General features: G+C 51.4%; 1 protein-coding gene across 1 annotated transcript in view; it reads right to left on the reverse strand.

The window, feature by feature from the left end:
* cdh15 (cadherin 15, type 1, M-cadherin (myotubule)) overlaps positions 1 to 17,853 on the reverse strand; it is a 203,829-nt gene that overhangs the window by 108,245 nt on the left and 77,731 nt on the right. The window contains exons 2-4 of the mRNA XM_072517717.1: positions 5,759 to 5,929; positions 3,277 to 3,429; positions 3,055 to 3,199 (exon numbers count right to left, since the gene is read on the reverse strand). Coding sequence (XP_072373818.1) covers positions 3,055 to 3,199; positions 3,277 to 3,429; positions 5,759 to 5,929 — 469 coding nt within the window. The remainder of the gene's footprint in view (positions 1 to 3,054; positions 3,200 to 3,276; positions 3,430 to 5,758; positions 5,930 to 17,853) is intronic.

Here is a 17,853-nt window from a genome sequence, read left to right on the forward strand (position 1 = left end):
TGCCTGCTCCACCTCAACCCCCCTGCCTGCTGCACCTCATCCCCCCTGCCTACTCCACCTCAACCCCCCTGCCTGCTCCACCTCAACCCCCCTGCCTGCTCCACCTCATCCCCCTGCCTGCTCCACCTCATCCCCCCTGCCTGCTCCACCTCAACCCCCCTGCCTACTCCACCTCAACCCCCCTGCCTGCTCCACCTCAACCCCCCTGCCTACTGCACCTCAACCCCCCTGCCTACTCCACCTCAACCCCCCTGCCTGCTCCACCTCAACCCCCCTGCCTACTCCACCTCAACCCCCCTGCCTACTCCACCTCAACCCCCCTGCCTGCTCCACCTCAACCCCCCTGCCTGCTGCACCTCAACCCCCTGCCTGCTCCACCTCAACCCCCCTGCCTGCTGCACCTCAACCCCCCTGCCTGCTTCACCTCAACCCCCCTGCCTGCTTCACCTCAACCCCCCTGCCTGCTGCACCTCAACCCCCCTGCCTGCTCCACCTCATCCCCCTGCCTGCTCCACCTCATCCCCCCTGCCTGCTCCACCTCAACCCCCCTGCCTACTCCACCTCAACCCCCCTGCCTGCTGCACCTCAACCCCCCTGCCTACTCCACCTCAACCCCCCTGCCTACTGCACCTCAACCCCCCTGCCTACTCCACCTCAACCCCCCTGCCTGCTCCACCTCAACCCCCCTGCCTGCTCCACCTCAACCCCCCGTATTTAAAAAAAAATAATTTAGACTACCCAATTATTTTTTCCAATTAAGGGGCAATTTATCGTGGCCAATCCACCTAACCAGCACATCTTTGGGTTGTGGGGGCGAAACCCACGCAGACACGGGGAGAACGTGCAAACTCCACACAGACAGTGACCCAGGACGGGATTCGAACCCGGGTCCTCAGTGCCGTAGGCAGCAATGCTCACCACTGCGCCACCGTGCTGCCCTTAACCCCCCTGTATTAACTGGCACAAGTCATAGGAACAAGGGCAGCACGGTAGCACAAGTGGATAGCATTGTGGCTTCACAGCTCCAGGGTCCCAGGTTCGATTCCTCGCTGGGTCACTGTCTGTGCGGAGTCTGCACGTTCTCCCCGTGTGGGCGTGGGTTTCCTCTGGGTGCTCCGGTTTCCTCCCACAGTCCAAAGATGTGCAGGTTAGGTGGTTTGGCCATGATAAATTGCCCTTAGTGTCCAAAAAGGTTAGGCGGGATTATTGGATTATGGGGATAGGGTGGAAGTGAGGGTTTAAGTGGGTCGGTGCAGACTCGATGGGCCAAATGGCCGCCTCCTGCACTGTATGTATGTTCTATGAACAGGAGGAAGCCATTCAGCTCCTTGACACTTCTGCTATTCAATTAGATCATGGTTGGATTCTGTGTATCAAAAAGCAAGACTTGTATTTACGTAATTCCACTTTATCCCCCAAAAAATCCTGAATACTCTTATCCAACAAAATGATCTCTCTAAGTTTTGAGATTTTCCCAAGACCCCAGTATGAACAGCTCTATTGGGGGTGGGATTTCCTGATTTCCACGCTCCTTTTTTAGGAAGAAGTGTTATCACCCTGAATGACTGTTTCTTTTTTTTTAAATTTCGAGAACCTAATTCATTTTTTCCAATTAAGGGGCAATTTAGCGTGGCCAATCCACCTACCCTGCACATCTTTGGGCTGTGGGGGCGAAACCCACGCAAACACGGGGAGAATGTGCAAACTCCACACGGACAGTGACCCAGAGCCGGGATTCGAACCCGGGGCCTCGGAGCCGTGTGGCAGCAGTGCTAGCCACTGTGCCACCGTGCTGCCCTCCTGAATGACTATTTCTGATTCCAAGTTTCTTCCCCTTTGATTCTGAATTCCTTCACCAAAGGAAAGAAATGAAATGAAAATCGCTTATTGTCACAAGTAGGCTTCAAATGAAGTTACTGTGAAAAGCCCCTAGTTGCCACATTCCGGCGCCTGTTCGGGGAGGCCGGGACGGGAATTTCCTTAAGCATTTTGTGGCCTTCCTGAATGAAGTGATGAGGATTCTTCAGCTAGCCCATGCGAGGAAGCTGTGGGAAAGCATCAAATGGGAATGGGAGATACCTGAATCCCAGGAGTACAGTTCACAGGAATTTTCAACCCAAGGGACATGTTTGTTTGGGTCAGTGAAGTATTTCACCATCTGTTGACTTCACGGGACAATTTTGGGAATACGTAGCTCCATTGCGACAGGCAGTTTTAAATCTGCGCTCTACCTGCCTGTCTTGTCTGCTCTCAGATTGTGCAGCGTTAGAGCTATTGGGTTTATGTTGTACATCCTGCTGGCTTTGTTTCTGCTAAATTGCCCTTGTGTCCAAGAAATAAAAAGGTTAGGTGGTGCTACTGGGTTTGGGGATAGGGTGGAGGTGTGGGCTTAAGTAAGGTGCTCTTTCCAAGGGCTGGTGCAGACTTGATGGGCTGAATGGCCTCCTGCACTGTAAACTGTATGATTCTATGATCAACGATAGACACCTTAGCTGAGTAACCCAAACCAATCCTTGTTGGGTTCTGCTTTCACCAAATTATGCTTCTGCTGCCACGTAGATGATGGAGATTATTGACATCCGAGCTTCACTAATATGAGCAACTGCTTCCTGGAAAGCCTTTGGTGGATAGCAGTCATTCCAGTGACAGCGCAGAGTGTTTGTCTGCATCATGTGTGGAAGGGATGTCGGTGTGAGGCTGACCGTCATATTTGAAACTGATACGATCAGCTCTGCAACCTGCATTGTGGTAGCTGTAGATCACTGGGCAACTCCTTCTGCTGATCCGGTCTCGTATGCGCCAATTTGACTCCTTGACTAATTGCTGGTAAAAAGTTTGTGCAGCTTTGCAGCTTCTAGTGAATCCCAACTATCTTTCCTGGCTTTGGTGGAGACCAGGTTATCAAGGTCAGAAAGACTAGCAGAAAATGACTGGATTTCACACCATTTCTTGAAATGTGAGCGATGAACAGGAGATAAGGTTGTGACAAATATACATTTGAAGTACTTTAGCCTGTAATAACATGGTCATGGTTCTGCCTCCTCTGGTACGAACCTGGAGCCGATCCCTCGAGAACATGTCCAATGAAATACTGCTGGTCAAAGGTTGGTCTATTGTCATTCTGGTCAATAACAATGATCTCCAGATCTGTAGGATCCTCCAATGGTGTTCCTGTCTCATCAACAGCGTAAGCTTTGATCTGCATCAGACAAAGGCAGCCAATTATTTCAGGTTTTCGGACTTGATGTGGCCTCTGCTCACTCTCTCGTTTCTTACCTTGTAACTGCTCTTGGCCTCACGGTCCAGCACTGTTGTCAGGGAGACAAGCCCTGTGTCATGGTCAATGCTGAAGATGCCCTTTGGCTCTTCATCCACTCCTGGTCCTTTAATGCTGTAAATCACTTTGCTGGGAAGCTTGTCTGATTTAATCTGTTCACAAAACAAAATGGAATTATCTGCACCCTCACCTGTTTCCATTTCTCCACACCCCCAGTTTCTCAATTCCCTTTTCTGTCTCCCCCCCTCACCTTCCATTAAGATGACACACTGAACATTGTCAACCAGCGGCCAATAAAACACAGCCTTGAGGCCCACATTCCGGAATTCCCTCCTGAAACCTTTCATTGCTCTGCCTTCCATTTCCCCTGGAAAACCAACCTCCTTTCACCAAACCCGTCTCCCACAGAGTCCGTCACCCTCCTCACATCTCTGTCAGCACAGTGGAATACTGACCCTCTGACAGCGCAGCCCTCCCTCAGTACTGACCCTCTGACAGCGCAGCCCTCCCTCAGTACTGACCCTCTGACAGTGCAGCATCCCTCAGTACTGACCCTCTGACAGAGCAGCACTCCCTCAGTACTGACCCTCTGACAGTGCAGCACTCCCTCAGTACTGACCCTCTGACAGTGCAGCATTCCCTCAGCACTGACCCTCTGATAGTGCGGCACTCCCTCAGTACTGACCCTCTGACAGTGCAGCACTCCCTCAGTACTGACCCTCTGACAGCGCAGCCCTCCCTCAGTACTGACCCTCTGACAGTGCAGCATCCCTCAGTACTGACCCTCTGACAGAGCAGCACTCCCTCAGTACTGACCCTCTGACAGTGCAGCACTCCCTCAGTACTGACCCTCTGACAGTGCAGCATTCCCTCAGCACTGACCCTCTGATAGTGCGGCACTCCCTCAGTACTGACCCTCTGACAGTGCAGCATTCCCTCAGCACTGACCCTCTGACAGTGCAGCATTCCCTCAGCACTGACCCTCTGATAGTGCGGCACTCCCTCAGTACTGACCCTCTGACAGTGCAGCACTCCCTCAGTACTGACCCTCTGACAGTGCGGCACTCCCTTAGTACTGACCCTCTGACAGTGCAGCACTCCCTCAGTACTGACCCTCAGACAGTGCAGCACTCCCTCAGTACTGACCCTCAGACAGTGCAGCACTCCCTCAGTACTGACCCTCTGACAGTGCGGCGCTCCCTCAGTACTGACCCTCTGACAGTGCGGCACTCCCTCAGTACTGACCCTCTGACAGTGCGGCACTCCCTCAGTACTGACCCTCTGACAGTGCAGCACTCCCTCAGTACTGACACTCTGACAGTGCAGCATTCCCTCAGTACTGACCCTCTGACAGTGCGGCACTCCCTCAGTACTGACCCTCTGATAGTGCGGCACTCCCTCAGTACTGACCCTCTGACAGTGCAGCATTCCCTCAGCACTGACCCTCTGACAGTGCAGCATTCCCTCAGCACTGACCCTCTGATAGTGCGGCACTCCCTCAGTACTGACCCTCTGACAGTGCAGCACTCCCTCAGTACTGACCCTCTGACAGTGCGGCACTCCCTTAGTACTGACCCTCTGACAGTGCAGCACTCCCTCAGTACTGACCCTCAGACAGTGCAGCACTCCCTCAGTACTGACCCTCAGACAGTGCAGCACTCCCTCAGTACTGACCCTCTGACAGTGCGGCGCTCCCTCAGTACTGACCCTCTGACAGTGCGGCACTCCCTCAGTACTGACCCTCTGACAGTGCGGCACTCCCTCAGTACTGACCCTCTGACAGTGCAGCACTCCCTCAGTACTGACACTCTGACAGTGCAGCATTCCCTCAGTACTGACCCTCTGACAGTGCGGCACTCCCTCAGTACTGACCCTCTGACAGTGCAGCACTCCCTCAGTACTGACCCTCTGACAGTGCGGCACTCCCTCAGTACTGACCCTCTGACAGTGCAGCTCTCCCTCAGTACTGACACTCTGACAGTGTGGCACTCCCTCAGTACTGACCCTCTGACAGCGCAGCACTCTCTCAGCACTGACCCTCTGACAGTGTGGCACTCCCTCAGTACTGACCCTCTGACGGTGCGGCACTCCCTCAGTACTGACCCTCTGACAGTGCAGCACTCCCTCAGTACTGACCCTCTGACAGTGCGGCACTCCCTCAGTACTGACCCTCTGACAGTGCAGCTCTCCCTCAGTACTGACACTCTGACAGTGTGGCACTCCCTCAGTACTGACCCTCTGACAGCGCAGCACTCCCTCAGTGGTGCCCCTCCGGCTGTGCAGTGCTCCCTCTGCCCACTGCGCTGAAACTGAGAGCTATGATAAATGACTAATTGATCTGTTAATTTGGTACACCCCAGTCCAATGCTGGCATCTCCACATCCTGTTTATTTGTTGATCTTGGTGTGATCATTCCCTCTGAATGTGATGACTACTGAACAAAGCTAACGTGGCAGAGTTAATCTCCGACAGTGTCTGTACCTGAACGAGCTGGAATGGGATCTTCCGACTGTTCTCTGAGACAGCAATAGGTGGTATGACCCAGGCTCTTTTAACTCTTCTTAACCCTCCAGCCGCTATTTCCCGTCTCCATGGATACAGAACTGGGATGTTTTCTCCTGGTGGTGACGGAGCTGTCACTGTGATGGAAATCTAGAAAGAATCATTAAAAACATAAAGAATTAAATAATCAACAGTTGCCTGTCGACTGGCATTGCAATCACCAAAAAACCCGTCACCAAAACCCGTCACCAAAAAACCCGTCACCAACAAACCCGTCACCAACAAACCCGTCACCAAAAAACCCGTCACCAAAACCCGTCACCAAAACCCGTCACCAAAAAACCCGTCACCAACAAACCCGTCACCAACAAAACCCGTCACCAACAAAACCCGTCACCAACAAAACCCGTCACCAACAAAACCCGTCACCAACAACCCCGTCACCAACAAACCCGGCACCAAAAATCCCGTCACCAAAACCCGTCACCAACAAAACCCGTCGCCAAAAAACCCGTCACCAAAAAACCCGTCACCAACAAACCCGTCACCAAAAAACCCGTCACCAAAAAACCCGTCACCAACAAACCCGTCACCAACAAACCCGTCACCAAAAAACCCGTCACCAACAAACCCGTCACCAACAAACCCGTCACCAACAAAACCCGTCACCAACAAACCCGTCACCAACAAAACCCGTCACCAAAAAACCCGTCACCAACAAACCCGTCACCAACAAACCCGTCACCAACAAACCCGTCACCAACAAACCCGTCACCAAGAAAACCCGTCACCAAAAAACCCGTCACCAACAAAACCCGTCACCAACAAAACCCGTCACCAAAACCTGTCACCAACAAACCCGTCACCAACAAACCCGTCACCAAAAAAACCGTCACCAACAAACCCGTCACCAACAAACCCGTCACCAAAACCCGTCACCAACAAAACCCGTCACCAAAAAACCCGTCACCAACAAACCCGTCACCAAAACCCGTCACCAACAAACCCGTCACCAACAAACCCGTCACCAACAAAACCCGTCACCAACAAAACCCGTCACCAACAAACCCGTCACCAACAAACCCGTCACCAACAAACCCGTCACCAACAAACCCGTCACCAACAAACCCGTCACCAAGAAAACCCGTCGCCAAAAAACCCGTCACCAAAAAACCCGTCACCAACAAACCCGTCACCAAAAAACCCGTCACCAAAAAACCCGTCACCAACAAACCCGTCACCAACAAACCCGTCACCAAAAAACCCGTCACCAACAAACCCGTCACCAACAAACCCGTCACCAACAAAACCCGTCACCAACAAACCCGTCACCAACAAAACCCGTCACCAAAAAACCCGTCACCAACAAACCCGTCACCAACAAACCCGTCACCAACAAACCCGTCACCAACAAACCCGTCACCAACAAACCCGTCACCAAGAAAACCCGTCACCAAAAAACCCGTCACCAACAAAACCCGTCACCAACAAAACCCGTCACCAAAACCTGTCACCAACAAACCCGTCACCAACAAACCCGTCACCAAAAAAACCGTCACCAACAAACCCGTCACCAACAAACCCGTCACCAAAACCCGTCACCAACAAAACCCGTCACCAAAAAACCCGTCACCAACAAACCCGTCACCAAAACCGGTCACCAACAAACCCGTCACCAACAAACCCGTCACCAACAAAACCCGTCACCAACAAAACCCGTCACCAAAAAACCCGTCACCAACAAACCCGTCACCAAACCCGTCACCAACAAACCCGTCACCAACAAACCCGTCACCAACAAACCCGTCACCAACAAACCCGTCACCAAAAAACCCGTCACCAACAAACCCGTCACCAACAAACCCGTCACCAACAAACCCGTCACCAAAAAACCCGTCACCAACAAACCCGTCACCAACAAACCCGTCACCAACAAACCCGTCACCAACAAACCCATCACCAACAAATCCCGTCACCAAAACACGTCACCAACAAACCCGTCACCAACAAAACCCGTCACCAAAACCCGTCACCAACAAAACCCGTCACCAACAAAACCCGTCACCAACAAAACCCGTCACCAACAAACCCGTCATCAACAAAACCCGTCACCAACAAAACCCGTCACCAACAAACCCGTCACCAAAACCCGTCACCAACAAAACCCGTCACCAACAAAACCCGTCACCAACAAAACCCGTCACCAACAAAACCCGTCACCAAAACCCGTCACCAACAAAACCCGTCACCAACAAAACCCGTCACCAACAAACCCGTCACCAACAAACCCGTCACCAACAAACCCGTCACCAAAACCCGTCACCAACAAAACCCGTCACCAAAAAAACCCGTCACCAACAAAACCAGTCACCAACAAACCCGTCACCAACAAAACCCGTCACCAACAAAACCCGTCACCAAAAAACCCGTCACCAAAACCGTCACCAACAAACCCGTCACCAAAACCCGTCACCAACAAACCCGTCACCAACAAACCCGTCACCAACAAACCCGTCACCAACTAAACCCGTCACCAACAAAACCCGTCACCAAAAAACCCGTCACCAAAACCGTCACCAACAAACCCATCACCAAAACCCGTCACCAACAAAACCCGTCACCAACAAAACCAGTCACCAACAAACCCGTCACCAACAAAACCCGTCACCCAAAAACCCGTCACCAAAACCGTCACCAACAAACCCGTCACCAAAACCCGTCACCAACAAAACCCGTCACCAACAAACCCGTCACCAACAAAACCCGTCACCAACAAACCCGTCACCAAAAAACCCGTCACCAACAAACCCGTCACCAACAAACCCGTCACCAACAAAACCCGTCACCAACAAAACCCGTCACCAACAAACCCGTCACCAACAAACCCGTCACCAACAAACCCGTCACCAAAACCCGTCACCAACAAAACCCGTCACCAACAAACCCGTCACCAACAAAACCCGTCACCAACAAACCCGTCACCAAAAAACCCGTCACCAACAAACCCGTCACCAACAAACCCGTCACCAACAAAACCCGTCACCAACAAACCCGTCACCAACAAACCCGTCACCAACAAACCCGTCACCAACAAACCCGTCACCAAAACCCGTCACCAACAACAAAACCCGTCACCAACAACAAAACTGTCACCAAAACCGTCACCAACAAAACCCGTCACCAACAAACCCGTCACCAACAAACCCGTCACCAACAAAACCCGTCACCAACAAACCCGTCACCAACAACAAAACCCGTCACCAAAACCCGTCACCAAAAAACCCGTCACCAAAACCCGTCACCAACAAAACCGTCACCAAAACCGTCACCAACAAGACCCATCACCAAAACACCCGTCACCAACAAAACCCGTCACCAACAAAACCCGTCACCAACTCGACATAGATCGGAGTATTTCCGACTATATAGGGGAACAAGACAGGGATGCCCGCTGTCTCCATTGTTGTTCGCGTTGGCAATTGAACCTCTGGCCATGGCGTTGAGAGACTCCAGGAAATGGAGAGGGGTGATTAGAGGGGGAGAAGAACATCGAGTCTCGTTATACGCGGGTGACCTATTGTTGTACGTGTCGGACCCAGCGGCGGGGATGATAGAGGTCATGCGAATTTTGAGGGGGTTCGGGGATTTCTCGGGGTATAGGCTAAACATGGGGAAGAGTGAATTATTTGTGATACATCCAGGGGACCAGAGTAGAGAGATAGAAGGCTTGCCTCTAAGGAAAGTGGAAAGAAACTTCCGATACCTGGGGATTCAGATCGCTAGGAGCTGGGGAACCTTGCACAGACTTAATCTGACACGGTTGGTAGAACAAATGGAGGAGGACTTCAAGAGGTGGGACATGCAGCCTCTATCGCTGGCGGGCAGGGTGCAAGCAATTAAGATGATGGTCCTCCCGAGGTTCTTATTTGTATTTCAATGTCTCCCTATACTAATCACCAAGACCTTTTTTAATAAAATAGATAGGAGCATCACGAGCTTTGTGTGGGCAGGGAAAGTTCCGAGAGTAAGGAGGGGGTTCCTTCAGCGTAGTAGGGACAGAGGAGGATTGGCACTACCGAACTTGGGTGATTACTATTGGGCCGCCAATGTGGCAATGATACGTAAATGGATGATGGAGGGTGAGGGAGCGGCGTGGAAAAGACTGGAGAGAAAGTCCTGTAAAGGGACGAGTTTAGAGGCGCTGGTGACGGCGCCGCTACCGATCTCACCTAAAAAGTTTACCACGAACCCGGTGGTGGCGGCAACACTGAACATATGGGGACAGTGGAGGCGACAGAGAGGGGTGCAGGGAGCCCTGGTGGGGTCCCCTATCAGGAACAACCATAGGTTCGCCCCAGGAAGAATGGATGGAGGATTTCAGAGCTGGTACCAGTTGGGAATTAGGAAGGTGGGAGATTTATTTATAGATGGGACTTTTGCGAGCTTGGGAGCATTGGAGGAAAAGTATAAGTTGCCCCGGGGAAATTTCTTGAGATATATGCAGGTGAGGGCGTTTACTAGACAACAGGTGAGGGAATTTCCGTTGCTCCCGACACAGGGGATACAGGACAGGGTGCTTTCAGGGGTGTGGGTCGGAGAGGGCAAGGTGTCAGAGATTTATAGTGAGATGAGGGAAGAGGGGGAGGAGTCGGTGGGCGAACTAAAAGGAAAGTGGGAAGAAGAGCTAGGGGAGGAGATAGAGGAGGGTATGTGTGCTGATGCCCTAAGCAGGGTAAATTCCTCTTCCTCATGCGCCAGGCTGAGCCTGATTCAATTTAAGGTGCTACATAGAGCACACATAACGGGAGCAAGATTGAGCAGGTTCTTTGGAGTGGAGGACAAATGTGGGAAGTGTGGCGGGAGCCCGGCAAACCACGCACATATGTTTTGGGCGTGTCCGGCACTGGAAGGGTATTGGAAGGGAGTGATGGGAGTGATTTCGCGGGTGGTGAAGGCCCGGGTCAAACCAGGCTGGGGGTTAGCTCTATTTGGAGTTGCGGAAGAGCCGGGAGTGCAGGAGGCGAAAGAGGCCGACGTTGTGGCCTTTGCGTCCCTAGTAGCCCGGCGCAGGATCCTACTCATGTGGAAGGAGGCGAAACCCCCCGGACTGGAGGCCTGGGTAAACGATATGGCGGGGTTCATTAAACTGGAGCAGATAAAGTTTGCCCTGAGAGGATTGGCTCAAGGGTTCACCAGGCGGTGGCAGCCATTTCTCGACTACCTAGGGGAACGTTAGAGGGAAGACAGATGACCAGCAGCAGCAACCCAGGGGGAAGGGGGGGGGGAGGGGGGAGGGGGGGGGGGGGGGTTAGTTTAGTTTAGGTCAAAGATAAAGGGGTTTTGTTACTTGTGTATTGTTAAAAATTTCTGTATTGTTATTGTTGCGTTGCTTTGTAAGAGGGGAAAAATTGTTGTTTGGGAAAAAAATTTCAATAAAACATATATAGAAAAAAAGAAATCCGTCACCAACAAACCCATCACCAACAAAACCGTCACCAAAACCGTCACCAACAAAACCCGTCACCAAAACCCATCAACAACAAAACCGTCACCAAAACCGTCACCAACAAAACCCGTCACCAAAACCCATCAACAACAAAACCGTCACCAAAACCGTCACCAACAAAACCCGTCACCAAAACCCATCAACAACAAAACCGTCACCAAAACCGTCACCAACAAAACCCGTCACCAAAACCCATCAACAACAAAACCGTCACCAAAACCATCACCAACAAAACCCGTCACCAAAACCCATCAACAACAAAACCGTCACCAAACCCGTCACCAACAAAACCGTCACCAAAACCGTCACCAACAAGACCCATCACCAAAACACCCGTCACCAACAAAATCGTCACCAAAACACCCGTCACCAACAAAACCATCACCAACAAAACTGTCACCAACAAAACCCATCACCAAAAACGTCACCAACAAAACTCGTCACCAACAAAACCCATCACCAAAAACGTCACTAACAAAACAATCACTAACCAAACCGTCACCAACAAAACCGGTCACCAACAAAACCCGCCATCAACAACTAACCCGTCACCAACAAAACCCGTCACCAAAGAAAACGTTACCATCAAAACCGTCACCAAGAAACCCGTCACCAACAACAAATCCAACAACAAAATCCGTCACCAACAACTAACCCGTCACCAACAAAACCGTCTCCAACAAAATACGTCACCAAAGAAAACATTACCAACAAACCCGTCACCAACAAAACCCGTCACCAAAACCCGTCACCAACAAAACCCGTCACCAACAAAACCCGTCACCAACAAACCCGTCACCAACTAAACCCGTCACCAACAAAACCCGTCACCAACAAAACCCGTCACCAACAAACCCGTCACCAACAAAACCCGTCACCAACAAAACCCGTCACCAACAAAATCCGTCACCAAAACCCATCACCAACAAAACCCGTCACCAACAAACCCGTCACCAAAACAGGTAATCAACAAAACCCGTCACCAACAAAACAATCACCAACAAAACACGTCACCAACAACAAAACCCATCACCAAAACCCGTCATCAACAAACCCGTCACCAACAAACCCGTCACCAAAACCCGTCACCAACAAAACCCGTCACCAACAAAACCCGTCACCAAAAACCTGTCACCACAATTGCTTCACAGCTCCAGGGTCCCAGGTTCGATTCCAGCTTGGGTCACTGTCTGTGCGGAGTCTGCACATCCTCCCCGTGTGTGCGTGGGTTTCCTCCGGGTGTTCCGGTTTCCTCCCACAGTCCAAAGATGTGCGGGTTAGGTGGATTGGCCGTGATAAATTGCCCTTAGTGTCCAAAATTGCCCTTAGTGTTGGGTGGGGTTACTGGGTTATGGGGATAGGATGGAGGTGTTGACCTTGGTAGGGTGCTCTTTCCAAGAGCCGGTGCAGACTCGATGGGCCCAATGGCCTCCTTCTGCTCTGTAAATTCTATGAAATTCTATGAAATCCGTCACCAACAAAACCCGTCACCAACAACAAAACCCGTCACCAACAAAACCCGTCACCAACAAACCCGTCACCAACAAACCCGTCACCAACAAACCCGTCACCAACAACAAAACCCGTCACCCACAAAACCATCACCAACAAAACACGTCACCAACAAAACCCGTCACCAACAACAAAACCCGTCACCCACAAAACCGTCACCAACAAAACACGTCACCAACAAAACCCGTCACCACCAAAACCGTCACCAACAAAACCCGTCACCAACAACAAAACCCGTCACCCACAAACCCGTCACCAACAAAACCCGTCACCAACAAAATCCGTCACCAAAACCCATCACCAACAAAACCCGTCACCAACAAACCCGTCACCAAAACAGGTAATCAACAAAACCCGTCACCAACAAAACAATCACCAACAAAACACGTCACCAACAACAAAACCCATCACCAAAACCCGTCATCAACAAACCCGTCACCAACAAACCCGTCACCAAAACCCGTCACCAACAAAACCCGTCACCAACAAAACCCGTCACCAAAAACCTGTCACCACAATTGCTTCACAGCTCCAGGGTCCCAGGTTCGATTCCAGCTTGGGTCACTGTCTGTGCGGAGTCTGCACATCCTCCCCGTGTGTGCGTGGGTTTCCTCCGGGTGCTCCGGTTTCCTCCCACAGTCCAAAGATGTGCGGGTTAGGTGGATTGGCCGTGATAAATTGCCCTTAGTGTCCAAAATTGCCCTTAGTGTTGGGTGGGGTTACTGGGTTATGGGGATAGGATGGAGGTGTTGACCTTGGTAGGGTGCTCTTTCCAAGAGCCGGTGCAGACTCGATGGGCCCAATGGCCTCCTGCTGCTCTGTAAATTCTATGAAATTCTATGAAATCCGTCACCAACAAAACCCGTCACCAACAACAAAACCCGTCACCAACAAAACCCGTCACCAACAAACCCGTCACCAACAAACCCGTCACCAACAAACCCGTCACCAACAACAAAACCCGTCACCCACAAAACCGTCACCAACAAAACACGTCACGAACAAAACCCGTCACCAACAACAAAACCCGTCACCCACAAAACCCGTCACCAACAAAACACGTCACCAACAAAACCCGTCACCACCAAAACCGTCACCAACAAAACCCGTCACCAACAACAAAACCCGTCACCCACAAAACCGTCACCAACAAAACACGTCACCAACAAAACCCGTCACCACCAACAAACCCGTCACCAAAGCCCGTCACCAACAACAAAACCCGTCACCAACAACAAAACCCGTCACCAACAACAAAACCCGTCACCAACAACAAAACCCGTCACCAACAAAACCGTCACCAACAAAACCCGTCACCAACAACAAAACCCGTCACCAACAAACCCGTCACCAACAAAACCCGTCACCAACAAACCCGTCACCAAAAAACCCGTCACCAACAAACCCGTCACCAACAAACCCGTCACCAACAAAACCCGTCACCAACAAAACCCGTCACCAACAAACCCGTCACCAACAAACCCGTCACCAAAACCCGTCACCAACAAAACCCGTCACCAACAAACCCGTCACCAACAAAACCCGTCACCAACAAACCCGTCACCAAAAAACCCGTCACCAACAAACCCGTCACCAACAAACCCGTCACCAACAAAACCCGTCACCAACAAACCCGTCACCAACAAACCCGTCACCAACAAACCCGTCACCAACAAACCCGTCACCAAAACCCGTCACCAACAACAAAACCCGTCACCAACAACAAAACTGTCACCAAAACCGTCACCAACAAAACCCGTCACCAACAAACCCGTCACCAACAAACCCGTCACCAACAAAACCCGTCACCAACAAACCCGTCACCAACAACAAAACCCGTCACCAAAACCCGTCACCAAAAAACCCGTCACCAAAACCCGTCACCAACAAAACCGTCACCAAAACCGTCACCAACAAGACCCATCACCAAAACACCCGTCACCAACAAAACCCGTCACCAACAAAACCCGTCACCAACAAAACCAGTCACCAACAAACCCGTCACCAACAAAACCCGTCACCCAAAAACCCGTCACCAAAACCGTCACCAACAAACCCGTCACCAAAACCCGTCACCAACAAAACCCGTCACCAACAAACCCGTCACCAACAAAACCCGTCACCAACAAACCCGTCACCAAAAAACCCGTCACCAACAAACCCGTCACCAACAAACCCGTCACCAACAAAACCCGTCACCAACAAAACCCGTCACCAACAAACCCGTCACCAACAAACCCGTCACCAACAAACCCGTCACCAAAACCCGTCACCAACAAAACCCGTCACCAACAAACCCGTCACCAACAAAACCCGTCACCAACAAACCCGTCACCAAAAAACCCGTCACCAACAAACCCGTCACCAACAAACCCGTCACCAACAAAACCCGTCACCAACAAACCCGTCACCAACAAACCCGTCACCAACAAACCCGTCACCAAAACCCGTCACCAACAACAAAACCCGTCACCAACAACAAAACTGTCACCAAAACCGTCACCAACAAAACCCGTCACCAACAAACCCGTCACCAACAAACCCGTCACCAACAAAACCCGTCACCAACAAACCCGTCACCAACAACAAAACCCGTCACCAAAACCCGTCACCAAAAAACCCGTCACCAAAACCCGTCACCAACAAAACCGTCACCAAAACCGTCACCAACAAGACCCATCACCAAAACACCCGTCACCAACAAAACCCGTCACCAACAAAACCCGTCACCAACTCGACATAGATCGGGGTATTTCCGACTATATAGGGGAACAAGACAGGGATGCCCGCTGTCTCCATTGTTGTTCGCGTTGGCAATTGAACCTCTGGCCATGGCGTTGAGAGACTCCAGGAAATGGAGAGGGGTGATTAGAGGGGGAGAAGAACATCGAGTCTCGTTATACGCGGGTGACCTATTGTTGTACGTGTCGGACCCAGCGGCGGGGATGATAGAGGTCATGCGAATTTTGAGGGGGTTCGGGGATTTCTCGGGGTATAGGCTAAACATGGGGAAGAGTGAATTATTTGTGATACATCCAGGGGACCAGAGTAGAGAGATAGAAGGCTTGCCTCTAAGGAAAGTGGAAAGAAACTTCCGATACCTGGGGATTCAGATCGCTAGGAGCTGGGGAACCTTGCACAGACTTAATCTGACACGGTTGGTAGAACAAATGGAGGAGGACTTCAAGAGGTGGGACATGCAGCCTCTATCGCTGGCGGGCAGGGTGCAAGCAATTAAGATGATGGTCCTCCCGAGGTTCTTATTTGTATTTCAATGTCTCCCTATACTAATCACCAAGACCTTTTTTAATAAAATAGATAGGAGCATCACGAGCTTTGTGTGGGCAGGGAAAGTTCCGAGAGTAAGGAGGGGGTTCCTTCAGCGTAGTAGGGACAGAGGAGGATTGGCACTACCGAACTTGGGTGATTACTATTGGGCCGCCAATGTGGCAATGATACGTAAATGGATGATGGAGGGTGAGGGAGCGGCGAGGAAAAGACTGGAGAGAAAGTCCTGTAAAGGGACGGGTTTAGAGGCGCTGGTGACGGCGCCGCTACCGATCTCACCTAAAAAGTTTACCACGAACCCGGTGGTGGCGGCAACACTGAACATATGGGGACAGTGGAGGCGACAGAGAGGGGTGCAGGGAGCCCTGGTGGGGTCCCCAATCAGGAACAACCATAGGTTCGCCCCAGGAAGAATGGATGGAGGATTTCAGAGCTGGTACCAGTTGGGAATTAGGAGGGTGGGAGATTTATTTATAGATGGGACTTTTGCGAGCTTGGGAGCATTGGAGGAAAAGTATAAGTTGCCCCGGGGAAATTTCTTGAGATATATGCAGGTGAGGGCGTTTACTAGACAACAGGTGAGGGAATTTCCGTTGCTCCCGACACAGGGGATACAGGACAGGGTGCTTTCAGGGGTGTGGGTCGGAGAGGGCAAGGTGTCAGAGATTTATAGTGAGATGAGGGAAGAGGGGGAGGAGTCGGTGGGGGAACTAAAAGGAAAGTGGGAAGAAGAGCTAGGGGAGGAGATAGAGGAGGGTATGTGGGCTGATGCCCTAAGCAGGGTAAATTCCTCTTCCTCATGCGCCAGGCTGAGCCTGATTCAATTTAAGGTGCTACATAGAGCACACATAACGGGAGCAAGATTGAACAGGTTCTTTGGAGTGGAGGACAAATGTGGGAAGTGTGGCGGGAGCCCGGCAAACCACGCACATATGTTTTGGGCGTGTCCGGCACTGGAAGGGTATTGGAAGGGAGTGACGGGAGTGATTTCGCGGGTGGTGAAGGCCCGGGTCAAACCAGGCTGGGGGTTAGCTCTATTTGGAGTTGCGGAAGAGCCGGGAGTGCAGGAGGCGAAAGAGGCCGACGTTGTGGCCTTTGCGTCCCTAGTAGCCCGGCGCAGGATCCTACTCATGTGGAAGGAGGCGAAACCCCCCGGACTGGAGGCCTGGGTAAACGATATGGCAGGGTTCATTAAACTGGAGCAGATAAAGTTTGCCCTGAGAGGATCGGCTCAAGGGTTCACCAGGCGGTGGCAGCCATTTCTCGACTACCTAGGGGAACGTTAGAGGGAAGACAGATGACCAGCAGCAGCAACCCAGGGGGAGGGGGGGGGGAGGGGGGAGGGGGGGGTTTAGTTTAGGTCAAAGATAAAGGGGTTTTGTTACTTGTGTATTGTTAAAAATTTCTGTATTGTTATTGTTGCGTTGCTTTGTAAGAGGGGAAAAATTGTTGTTTGGGAAAAAAATTTCAATAAAACATATATAAAAAAAAAGAAATCCGTCACCAACAAACCCATCACCAACAAAACCGTCACCAAAACCGTCACCAACAAAACCCGTCACCAAAACCCATCAACAACAAAACCGTCACCAAAACCGTCACCAACAAAACCCGTCACCAAAACCCATCAACAACAAAACCGTCACCAAAACCGTCACCAACAAAACCCGTCACCAACAAACCCGTCACCAACAAAACCCGTCACCAAAACCCGTCACCAACAAAACCCGTCACCAAAACCCATCAACAACAAAACCGTCACCAAACC

The sequence above is a fragment of the Scyliorhinus torazame genome, chromosome 10, assembly GCF_047496885.1.
Source record: "Scyliorhinus torazame isolate Kashiwa2021f chromosome 10, sScyTor2.1, whole genome shotgun sequence".
In the NCBI taxonomy this organism is placed as follows: domain Eukaryota; kingdom Metazoa; phylum Chordata; class Chondrichthyes; order Carcharhiniformes; family Scyliorhinidae; genus Scyliorhinus; species Scyliorhinus torazame.